The sequence below is a fragment of the Pseudochaenichthys georgianus genome, chromosome 9 (assembly GCF_902827115.2).
Source record: "Pseudochaenichthys georgianus chromosome 9, fPseGeo1.2, whole genome shotgun sequence".
Classification (NCBI taxonomy): Eukaryota; Metazoa; Chordata; class Actinopteri; order Perciformes; family Channichthyidae; genus Pseudochaenichthys; species Pseudochaenichthys georgianus.
Genome location: NC_047511.1, coordinates 13,657,839 through 13,669,926, shown reverse-complemented (window position 1 = coordinate 13,669,926; position 12,088 = coordinate 13,657,839). Strand labels below are relative to the sequence as shown.

Genomic DNA, 12,088 nt, shown 5'->3' with positions numbered 1-12,088 from the left:
GAAGAAATGCCGCCGAAACTGAATACTTGACGTGGATCATAAATATATCAACAATTAAAAAAACATCTTCAATTTCTCTTCACACAATACGTCTCCTTGCAGTATCAACACTAATTCGGCTGACTTTTACATTTGATATAATTCATAGATAGGTTATATTTACACCATAACGGTGCACAGCAGATATAAAAGGACTTGTAGTTTTTAAAGATATTACTGATTTGAATTGGATTGAATTTTGAATGTAAGAATGTAAATACTGAGTCTGAAATAGTATAGCAATATGCTGTAAAATTATGTGAAAGCATGAATAAAACTACACATCTTCAGATGTTGTAAAAACTCATTACTCGAATAAAATGACATCAAAACGCATTTTAATGGCCAAATGAACCTTAAAATAGGCATTTTCCACCGAGAATAACACGAAGGTCGGCCATCGTTGTTGATCACGTGGTCTATGAAGGTCTATGGGACGCCCTGCCCGTAGAAGCCTGACGGTCAAGGGGTCCGCTGTCCGCAATGAAGGTCTATGGGACGCCCTGCCCGTAGAAGCCTGACGGGCAAGGGGTACCCTGCACGTAATATAGCGACGGGGAGGGGCCCTGACCGTCCGTCAATATGTGACGGGATGGGAGTGAGAACGTGTTGTGTACACACACACACACACACACACACACACACACACACACACACACACACACACACACACACACACACACCAAAATGATGACTGTAGGTGTTCTGAATCTGACGTTCTTTCTGCTCGCTACAAGCAGCTAAGCACAATAGGCAGAGTTCATATATATAGGCCATTTTTGGTTGAATTCACAAAGAAGTACTTAAGTATAGATAGTGGTCTCTAGCGGTGAGAATCACCACACGTTTTTTCAACTGCATACCTCAATAAGATTACGTTTTTTGGCGCATTCTCTCATTCTTCTTTCTGACCATCTTTGTTTGAACCCACTGCAAATCCAGATGATCTCATCAAAGGAAAAGAAAAACTGGACAAAAAAAGGAACTGTTACCCAAAAGTGTGTTTATCGGTCAGTCTTCAATTGAAATAAATGAGTCAGGGAGTTTCCTTGGTCTGAAGAAAACATCCACCATACTCAGAGAATTGGTTTAGCTCTGCAGCTGAAAGCCAGACCAGATAAGAGAACTATGAAGAGGAGTTTAGAGGATGACAACAAGCCACCAAGCAGCATATGGAATTTTAATTGAGCACTGTATTTGGTTTGTGTTTCTTCAGAGTTGGGACAAATGTACACTTGGAAAGGAGGTTGAACTGATTAGTTTTTTTTTGACAAAAAAGGGTCACTGTGATCTCACTAAACATGGTTTTGGCAATAACTCAAGAAATAATTAGCTAAATATCACAAATGACAAACCAGATAACATAGGTGAGTTTGGATGGACATAGATGTCAACTGTAACTTGGCTGACAGAGGCATACAACCGCGTGGCAGTAAATCTAGTTTTTAAATAAAAAATGTACAAGCGCAAGTTCTCAACGTCAACAAAACCACACAATACAGTTTAAAAGGGGAGTGATTTGTAAAATATCCATAAGAACTTTAGTCAATGTGGGTTGTTTTTAATATAGTAAAATATTAATGGGCTGTGATTTTAGTTTTTTTAAGCAGAGGTTGAGTTCGAGTACGGCCCTCGGAGGATGTTGTAAAAATTGAAATGGCCCTTGAGAGGAAAAAGGTTCCCCACCCCTGCTCTAATCTATCTCTGTAAAAATCTGTGTCATATTGATTTTATTTCAACAATGTTTATAACATCAATATGGTGAACTAAATAAGGCTGAAGAAGGGCAAAAAGATGTGTTAGGTCTTAAATTCTAAATGAGTCAGATCTTATCCTCCTTCCTGCCAGGCCATCGGGAGGACCGGGAGGTTTCCCGATGGCCTGGCCTATTAAGTGGGCTGACTGGCTGTCTACATGATGTGGCCTGTCGACATGGCCACTTTCATACAGATCATACACTAATGCCCTCGATTGGTCTCTGTGTGTCTACAAGCTCGGGAGTGTGTGTATGTGTGGCGCAAGCGAGCGAGAGAGAAAGCGCGCGCACCGGTTACGTGTATTGTTGTTGTTAGCATCTGGTGCTAGCTAGCTGCGCTAATGGATATAATGAGCTGTCAACAAGGTGGAGGAGAGTCCTCTCCTGTCAGACTGAGAGACTGATAACTATAGCTCAGGTGAGGTAAAGGACTTTAGAGTGTTTAGATAGTTAACTTAGTCTAAGTTCTCTGTGGGTCTCAAACGGTTTGGTCACCATTTATGTAAACACATATTTCCATTTGAAGGGGGAGTGATTAGTAAAATATGCATGAATAATAAAAATTGTTTTTAACTAGGTGAAAAAAGGTAAGATAAACTTTAAAAACTTGTTGAGAGCTACAACTAGTCTTTGCTGCTGCCTCAAAGAGGAGCAGGGAGGAGAGGAGGGAGACAGGTGAGGCTGGTTCAGGAGCCCAGACACACTCACAACTATACATGAACCAAAAGCAAATAAATAAACAAGTTTCAATGTTTTTTCATATTGGATATGGTATGTTTTTTGTTATGGCCATGTTCTTATGATTTTATGATTATTTAAATGTATACAGTTCTGTTTCATATGGGTGTAGTCTCTCCACTTAAAATATGTTCACGGATAGGTTCCTAAAATAAGATAAGATGGACTTTTATTAATCCCTCGTGGGGAAATTGTTTCTCTGCTGTGTAGGGAACGGTGCCTTGCTCAGGGACACCTCGGTGGCACTTGGTCTTGCCGGGACTTGAACTGGTGAACTTCCAGTTGGCAAGCCAAGTCCCTATCGACTTCGCCACCACCGCCCGTGGGTGTAGTCTCTCCACTTAAAATATGTTCACGGATAGGTTCCTAAATAGATTTGCACTTTTTTTTAAAAATAGTAACGCATGTCCTTATGTTTATTCTGGGGTAGTAGATTTTAAGTTTAGGACTATCAGAGCAGGCAGCAACGCTGTAAATATTGACAAATAAATCCAGGAAAATGGCACAAAAGAAAACTGGTAGTGGCCTGTCTGGGTGTATAATTCCCGGCCTGACTTATTGTCCCAGTCCTGCCCTGCTTCCTGCTGACAGCAACGCTGTAGTAAAACGCCACCACGGCCAGAACACCAACGCTAACAAACCCCACACTCACCAAGGGATGGCAGAGGATTGCAACATAGATGACGACAATGTCGCCAAGCCAGGGGATGGCACAGAAGGTCGGGGGTGCAGCGATGCTCCCTGAAGGTGCAATTAGCGCTCCACTACGGGAACAACGCCAGACAGGGTTCCTCCTCTGAACCAGAACATTGTCACACTAATTAATAAGTCAGTCTCATCAGGGCAGTTTCAACACAATAACAACAATAACAGGAAAGGCACGAGAACAAGGGGAAGGGTTATTGTGTGCGAACAACTGCGTCAGACTATTCTGTTAAAGAAAGACAATATCATTTGTTTACATTGTTAAAAGGTTCCTTGGTAAATGACATCTTCAAAGATGTAAGGAGCACTTGTATGCCTTATTTGTTTTTATCTACCCAGCATTGAAACAATACAACACTTCCAGAGCCCTCACAAATATCACAAGAACATGTTTTTCTTTCAATCCTTTAAAAAAAACTGTACAAAAGAATCTTTCTACATCATGCAGGAGAAAAATCTCCCAGAATGCAATTTTTTAAGAAGCGATATGAACAAACTATTTACGGTTTTAGATGTATGGCAACTAACTACCAAACTCAGTGGTTTCTGCACATCTTTGCAGTCACTTTGGGATTTTGTCTGCCAGGATTTCCCAGTATTCCATAAACAGTTTTGTCCCCAATGAAGGATGACATAAAAAGTAGGATAAAGTCAAACTTTGGGGGCGGTGGTGGCGAAGTCGATTGGGACTTGGCTTGGCAACTGGAAGGTCACCAGTTCAAGTCCCGGCAAGACCAAGTGCTACCGAGGTGTCCCTGAGCAAGGCACCGTTCCCCACACTGCTCCCCGGGCGCTGTTCAAAATGGCAACACACTGCTCCTAACACTAGGATGGGTCAAATGCAGAGAAACAATTTCCCCACGGGGATTAATAAAGTATATCAAATCCTTTTCTTAATTCACTCTCCAGCTCTTATCACAGTTCCACCACCTAAACCTTTGGGACATATCATCTTGAGAGGAAAAAGCACAGCTGTGAATGAAGACACTATCGTTAGTGTGATTAGAGACACCTGCAGTTGGAGCCTGTGTTTGATGAGTCCATAAATAACAACCAAAAAAGAAGTGAAAGTTTGTGCATAAACATGTAAATTACAATATTTAAGATATTTGAATGAATATTTTCACTTACCCAAAAATGGTCCCACTACAGAGACAAGAAAAACTAAAGTAAGCTAGCACGTGTGACGCACAAAGACTACAAAATAAACACAAAATGCTCATTATATTCACACTCTGATGTGTGTTCCCAAGTGCCTATGTTCCCAAATTCAAAATGCTGACACATAAAGAGTAATTTTCCAGGGCCCCATGCTGACTTCCAAGTATGTGTTGCCATAAAACATGTATTATTTAGCTAACCCAGAGCTCGAGAACTTCATTTGCATGGTCTTAATGTGGAATGAATTGTTTGGGAACCAGCTTGGTCTCATTCACAGGTTGTCAAAAATGTACTTGTTTAAACCCAAACTATAATCTTTTTTTGTCTAAACCTGTGTGAACGATTGGGGGGAAATAGGACCATCGGCAATCACCGTCACAAGATGACATGAACTCCACTTGAAACCACAACTTCTAAATGTATCTTTGGTTTTTGTATGGATTTGAACAATTATTATAATGCTTTTCACAAAACATCCTAAAAAAGCTATTTTCTTCACAGCGATATTCTTTAAAACACTCTGTGAAGAAAAGCTCTGCTCTGTGGCTAAGCAGCTGATCCGTGCTGTTTAGTCTGGTTGCCTTGCTCAAGGGCAAAGTATTGTATAAGAAGAAGCTGTGAATAAACATAATTCTTGGCCTTGTTATGTGTTGGAGCTGATGACATTTGATGCTCAGCTGCAACCAAACAGTGCTAAATAAAGGATTCGTTTATTGCATCTGTGAAATGTGTTTTTTTGACACTGAAGAAACATTTTGAAACCCCAAAAAATACAGAGTAAACCCAAGACACAGCATTCAGACATTCACTGCAACTTTCTTCTATACTCTAAAATGCTTCAGCAGAACTCAGAGGGGTGTTGGTGCTCCTTTGGGGCGGCCTAAACCTCAACACAGCATTAATGTGCAATGCATCCCCTCTCTGGGTGCTTTAGATGTAGATTAATATTGTAGTATCTTCTGGCCGTAATCACATCACAGCCCTGTATTCTGGGTTGAAGCCATCATTCCTTCGGCTGGGTCTTTGTAGAGTCGTCTCAGACAAGTGGGATTATGAAACTGTCGAGCATGCATGGAGATATATTGTGAGCTGTGTATGTGAGATGAAAGAAACCGTCTGGGACGACACACCCTTTGTGAGTGATGCCGGCGGTGCATGCCCCCCCCCCCCTTCTCAAGGGAAACATTTCACATTTGTATTTTCCTCATGAAGAAGGTTTTGTTTGTATTTGATCAGGAGGCACCTGTTTTTCACACCTGTGTGTGCATCCTAATGAGATCTGTTAGTGTAGTTTAATTTGATGGAGCATTTCCAAACACAAGCATCTTGTCTTGTGCTCATCTGTTTGGACTTCATTCGCTTTATTTGATCACTTCAAGTTTTTGTTTCTACGGTTGAAATTCTTGAAAATAATTCATTAATATAATTATTCTTAAGACATTTCTTCACACCATGATATGGAGATTGACATGTCTGCGTGTCTTCATGAGGACATCTTTGTTTTTAAGTATATCTGAATCTATTTAAGCTCCGTGGTCATTTGGACAATTGTGGCTTATTGATTTGTGAGTTTATTCCAACTCTGATGTTCTTCTTTCGAACATTGCTAATGACAAGAGCTAACGAGGATCCAATGACATCAAAAATAAGTGACATGGTTCAAAGCTTAAGATAAAACATAAATGTCCAAAATGTTTTTTTTTATTTATGATTTTACGGCTTGTTTTAAGAGAAGAAGAAAATAATGAAAAGTGTTGCATTCAACCTTTTCTCTTTTCTTGTCTCATAGGTTGTCCAATTGAACAGCTTCCTCCTGGGGCCCCCTGCTGACGGACCCTACAAGTGCAGGAGCTTCATGAGTGTGTGCACTTAACCCCCTGTGTGTGTGTGTGTGTGTGTGTGTGTGTGTGTGTGTGTGTGTGTGTGTGTGTGTGTGTGTGTGTGTGTGTGTGTGTGTGTGTGTGTGTGTGTGTGTGTGTGTGTGTGTGTGTGTGTGTGTGTGTGTGTGTGTGTGTGTGTGTGTGTGTGTGTGTGTGTGTGGCACCATGCTGTGGACAGTGGTCCTAGCGCTGCTGATGCTTCTCCTGCTGCAGACTCAGCTCTCTGTGTGCTTAAGGGGATTACGCAGCGGGGTTTCCAGCTCCTCCTCTTCCTCCTCCTCTTCCTCTTCATCTTCCTCTTCCTCTTCCTCGTCCTCGTCCTCGTCCTCTACCTCCCACAATGCCAGCCAGCAGCGGTTGCCCGGAGCGATTATCATTGGGGTGCGGAAAGGCGGCACCAGAGCCCTGCTGGAGATGCTCAACCTGCACCAGGACGTGGAGGTGGCAAAGGCCGAGGTAGCGGACCATAACTTTCACCTCATAATTATACTAACAACAGTGGTGGGAAGTAACTGAGTACATTTACTTCAGTATAGTGCAGTTTTGTTCAATCTTCTGTTACTTTAGTTAGTCTCTCAGTAAAAATATTGTACTTTTCAATCCATTAGCTGCAGTTATATGTTACTTTACATTCACCTTGTGACTATAAAAGACCAATCAGTACCACCTGGATTATCTACAACATTTCAATGCTGTTTAAAGGTCACCACATTTAGAATTTACTGCGTGGTGTGTTTTTCAAAAAAAGTGCTTAGTTGTTATACACTGATATACTTGTCCAATAATACTTTCTGTATTTGTTTTATCGTAGGACTTTCAGTACTTTGACAATACTTCTATGACGGTAGAGCAACACAAACGTACGCTAAACATGACCCTACTCCTCCTGACATTGTCAGTAAATACTACTTTAGGGATTGATGAAGGGTAACAACTGCCTGGCTGATTTGGCTGACGGTATCTAACAAGTAAACACGCATAAAGAAACCAAAGACTGCTGCAAACACAAAAGAACAGTACTGTTCTTATCCTCCTATCCCCAATAAACTTCACTGTTTCATACCTGGCACAAATAACCGTTAATTCATCAAGTTTAAGCTGTAAACATGTTTAGGTGAATTTCCCACTCCAGGTGAACTTTCCCCCTATTGTAATCAGAGGCATACATTAAATAAGAACAAAGAAATGATATGTCTTGCAGTGTACTTGCATGGTTATGAATGATGACGGCCTGTCCCGAAGAGGCTGCACACAGAGAACTCCTAATCAGGGTGGTTCGAGGTGAAGACTGCACAGTTGGAAAGTTAGCTCAAAGTAATAGATTGCTCTTGACAAGATGGGGAAGAAATAAAAGAGCTCAGTGTCTTGGAGATGTATCATCCCTACACACTCTGAGAAGAGAAGTTTGCAACCCGACTGCAGGTGCATTTTATGGTCATGCTTTGTTGTCATGCATGTAGCTTATTTTCATCTTCTTTATCAACACCACATCTTGTTTCCCTCTGTTAGGTGCACTACTTCAACATCGAGGAGCACTTCCGCCGAGGCCTGGCTTGGTACAAAGCCCAGATGCCCTTCACTCTTCCTGGTCAGCTGACGGTGGAGAAGACCCCCGGCTACTTTGCGTCCCCTCAGGCTCCTGCACGAGTCTGGGCCTTGAACCCCGCCGTACGCTTGTTGCTCATCGTCCGGGACCCGGCTGAGAGGCTGATCTCCGACTACACCCAGGTCCTGCACAACCGCCTGACCCGCCACAAGCCCTACCAGCCTCTGGAGGAGCTCCTGATCAACAAGGGGCACATCGACCCTGCCTACAAGGCGCTGCAGAGGAGCCTGTACCACCAGCATCTGGCCCGCTGGCTGGAGGTCTTCCCCAGGGAGCAGATCCACGTGGTGGACGGCGACGCACTCATTCAGGATCCCTTCCCCGAGCTGAGAAAGGCAGAGAGGTTTCTGGACCTGCCGCCCAGGATAAGCCCCGACAACTTCTACTACAACACCACCAAGGGCTTCTACTGCCTCCTGTCTGCGGGACACGACAAGTGCCTGGACGAGTCCAAAGGCAGGCCGCATGCGCCGCTGAGCACTCAGGCCTTTCAGAAGCTTTGTCGCTACTTCAGGAAGCCCAACAAGATGTTCTTCGAAATGATAGGAAGGTCGTTCTCCTGGTGCTGAACCAGTGGTGAAAAGCCACCGTGGAGATGAAACAGCTCCTGTACAACGCCGACACATTCAGGGACAGAAGGGGAGAAAGAACTGTGGTTTGTGTTTTTGTAGGTAGATGAGTGGAAAGAGTCTTAGTTGAATTTATTTCACAAACATTTCTTGTTGTTGATACCTACTCAGGTGTAAATGTGGCCAACGAGAGCAGATGAACAACGTAGCTGCTCGTGTGGCCAACACAAACCTTTACGACGACCAAGCTGGTGCCTGTTTGGATAAACTCACTTGACGAAGCTACGACAACTGTGCCATACGCAAGTTTGAAACTATATACGACTAACTCCTTTTGAGTGATCATTTGAGAGGTGTGCAGACTTTGAGGTGACGCAAGTGGTGAAAAGATGGATGCATTTGTTGCACTATGAACTATTGCATAATAAAAAGAAGTCAATCAAGGTTCAACTTCAGACCAATAACTTTTAAATCAGATTTGTTCTAACAGTTGTTACTTGTTGTGTGTAAGTATACATGCTTAGTTGATTCATTTGCTTTTTTACAAGACTGACTTTTAGAGAAACTTTTAGAGAAACACCTTTATTTTGCGATAGCTCTTTTGAACGTCCCCTTGAAAACTTGCTTTTTGTTTCTTATCTTACATTCAAGGCCAATGTAGTACAATTTTTCTGTTTGTGTTTTTTAAAATGTCCTTCTAATAAACGTGTTCAGTACAGTCTCCTGCCTTTTAACAGTCTCCGTGAGGGTTTATGGGTTTAAAAACATCAAACATAAAGACACAGTCACTGACAGGTCTCTCTGAAAGCTCCTCTCAAGTGCATGAAGATGTTCTCTGTCAGGGTCTATCTGACAGACTCCTCCCATTGAGGATCAAAGGACGCCTCCGTTCCCTTTTCATCGTGATGTTATTCCTAAAGAATTACCTCAGGTTTCACCACCACACTGTAACAAATCACACCTGTAGGTCACCTGGGTGTCGATGTGTGGTAATTCAAAGCCTTTAGATAATTCAGTTCATCTGGAAGGACTAGATCAAACCGACATGTCATGACATCAAGGTTTAAGTTAAAGGATTGAAGGACAGGAGGGTTGTTTTAAGATACTTTACTTACTGTTATGTGAGACACAGTGTCCCACATTACACCAGACAGGGTGTGAGGTTAACTTAAGTTGAATGGGGCACTACTTTAAGCCTTCAGGTATAAATCAAACCAGGGCTGCAATTTATGAGTATTCCCATTACTGACAAAGCAGCCACTTATTTTCTCATTTGATGGATTGTTTTGTTGATAGAATGTTGGAAAATAGTGAGACATTAGAATGTGTGAATCATATCCCGAGAGCTGAAAGAGATGTTTCAAATGTATTGTTTTCTAAGATTACGGTCCAAATGTTTTTTAATATAAAATCATCATTGGCATAGAGGACTTTTCAATTAAACAATTTATAAATCACCTTAATACTTGAGATCAGCTCTTAACCCAGCATGCAGCAGGGTTTTGCCACACACTCAAAAAACCCTGAGGTGTTGTTTTTACTTTTTTCTTTACTTGATGATGCATATGTTGGCTCCAAGCAAATCCCAGTAATAAAACATCAGGGGACTTTTGACTCCCATTTTAACTGCAAGGATACACCTTTTAAATAAACTAGTTTTCAAATGAAATCCTTAAACAAGCAACCAAAATAATGATTTCTTCAAGATATTACAAATGATGTTGCAAAAAAACATATATTTTCTTCATTCAAACTTCAAGACTAAATCACAAGTTTTCAAAAACAAGATTGAACATGCCTTATATGATTCCCACCCCAAGAAAATCACTGTTGTGGAACGCACCATTCTTCATCAGTTTCTTTCCCCAGAAAATGATTTTCATAAGGGAGTTGATAACAGTTTGAATGGCAATCTGTTAAAAAAAAAAAGCCAGCAAAAGAAACTAGTTGGACTAACATTTCTGGAGAATTACCTGAAACATTGTTAATCAATCAATCAATGTTTATTTATATAGCCCAATATTACATTTGTCTCAATGGACTTCACAGTTTGTACGGAATATCAGTATGGCAATACGACACCCTCTGTCCTTAGACCCTCACATCGTACAAGAGAATGTGAGCTGAAGGCTGACCTCTGGCTGTCACCCTCCCTCCACCCTCCAGAGAAAACTGTAAAGACACAGAGAGAGAGAGAGATGTAAGAATAAACAAATGATTCCCGCTCTTTGAAGATGTGAGGCGGCTGCGTCTTTCATGTGTTCCCTGCTGAGGTTCGCACTCATGTGGACAATACATCTCATGTCACGTTTGATCAGAGGAATCTTCACTTTGTGTGCTGGGGTCGCTGAGTTTGCAACAATTTCATAACCAACTTCATCTTAGATATTCTATTTTTTGGTGTGTTGTTTTATACATCCTGGTGTTGTTGCTGCATTTCACAAAGATCACCTGTTTTTCTGATCTGCCAAGATGGCGGTCACTGCTGATGCTGTGACCGTAAAAAAGTGATGCAGCGATTATGTATGTGTAAACTATCCAGGAAGTAGGCATTATACTTTTCCCCTCAACAAATCCAATGGGAATTTTCGATTGGATTATTGCGGAAAATAAGCTCTCTGGCACAAAAGAAAAGTTTCATGATACTTACGTTTGTTAAACAAGATATGTTCACCCAATGAGCATCAGCAGGACAACACCACTGTTTCAGGACTTCACAGCACCACCCATTAAAGACAGACTAGCGTCAACATGATTAGGTTTAGCAGTCTATACACATCCACCACATCAGTATGAATTGTAATAACTTGGCTGACCCCCGACAAACATCTAGTCCTATATTCAGATCAAAATGTTAATTCGACCCACTTGTCAAGTTATATAATATAAATACCTGCAAAATAAAAGTCCCTACCAATAGTCACAGCTGCACTTTGTGTAATGAAAAATGTAATCGAGCATAACAAGATAAGATAGAGATAAGATAGAGCTTTATTGTCTCCCTTAGGAGAAATTTGTCTTGGGCATCGAGATAATACACATACAACATTCAGGTCAATCAGTCATAGATACAGAACAGAGATTACATATCACATGGCAAAGAAACAAACAAGAAACATACAGGTACAGCACTGTCCCTATTGCACATATCCCTATTGCACATACATAATCAAATTGCACTTTCCCTATTGCATTCATACATAATCAAATATTGCACTTCCCCTATTGCACCTATGCATAGTGTCCGTCAAATTGCACATATCCCTATTGTGTCCATACCTATTTACACATAATGCACTTTCCCTATTTAACCTTCTCGATTGCACAAACTACACTGTAAACATTGCACCTCCCAACAACTCCTAACACAGCATAATCACAATTGTTTCTGACTGTTCAGCAGCTTGATTGACAGCGGAATAAAGGAAAACTGATACCTGTTCAATTTACAGTTTGGTAATCTATACCTTCTGCCCTCCGAGGGCAGCAACTCAAACTCTCTATACAGGATGTGTTTGGGGTCGCATGTGATTTTACGGCCTTGCTTTCTCACCATCTCCTCAAATATCTCCTGAAGAGAGGATGGTGGAAGCATGCCAATTATTTTTCCAGCCCTTTTTATCAAGCTCTGGAG

General features: G+C 41.5%; 1 protein-coding gene across 1 annotated transcript in view; it reads left to right on the top strand.

Moving 5' to 3' along the window:
- The window catches only part of hs3st1l2 (heparan sulfate (glucosamine) 3-O-sulfotransferase 1-like 2), a 30,382-nt gene extending 21,194 nt beyond the window's left edge, over positions 1 to 9,188 (top strand). The window contains exons 2-3 of the mRNA XM_034091186.2: positions 6,189 to 6,735; positions 7,789 to 9,188. Of these exons, the coding sequence (XP_033947077.1) occupies positions 6,445 to 6,735; positions 7,789 to 8,454 (957 nt within the window). The 5' untranslated portion in view covers positions 6,189 to 6,444 and the 3' untranslated portion in view covers positions 8,455 to 9,188. The remainder of the gene's footprint in view (positions 1 to 6,188; positions 6,736 to 7,788) is intronic.
- The last annotated feature ends 2,900 nt before the right edge of the window (positions 9,189 to 12,088 follow it).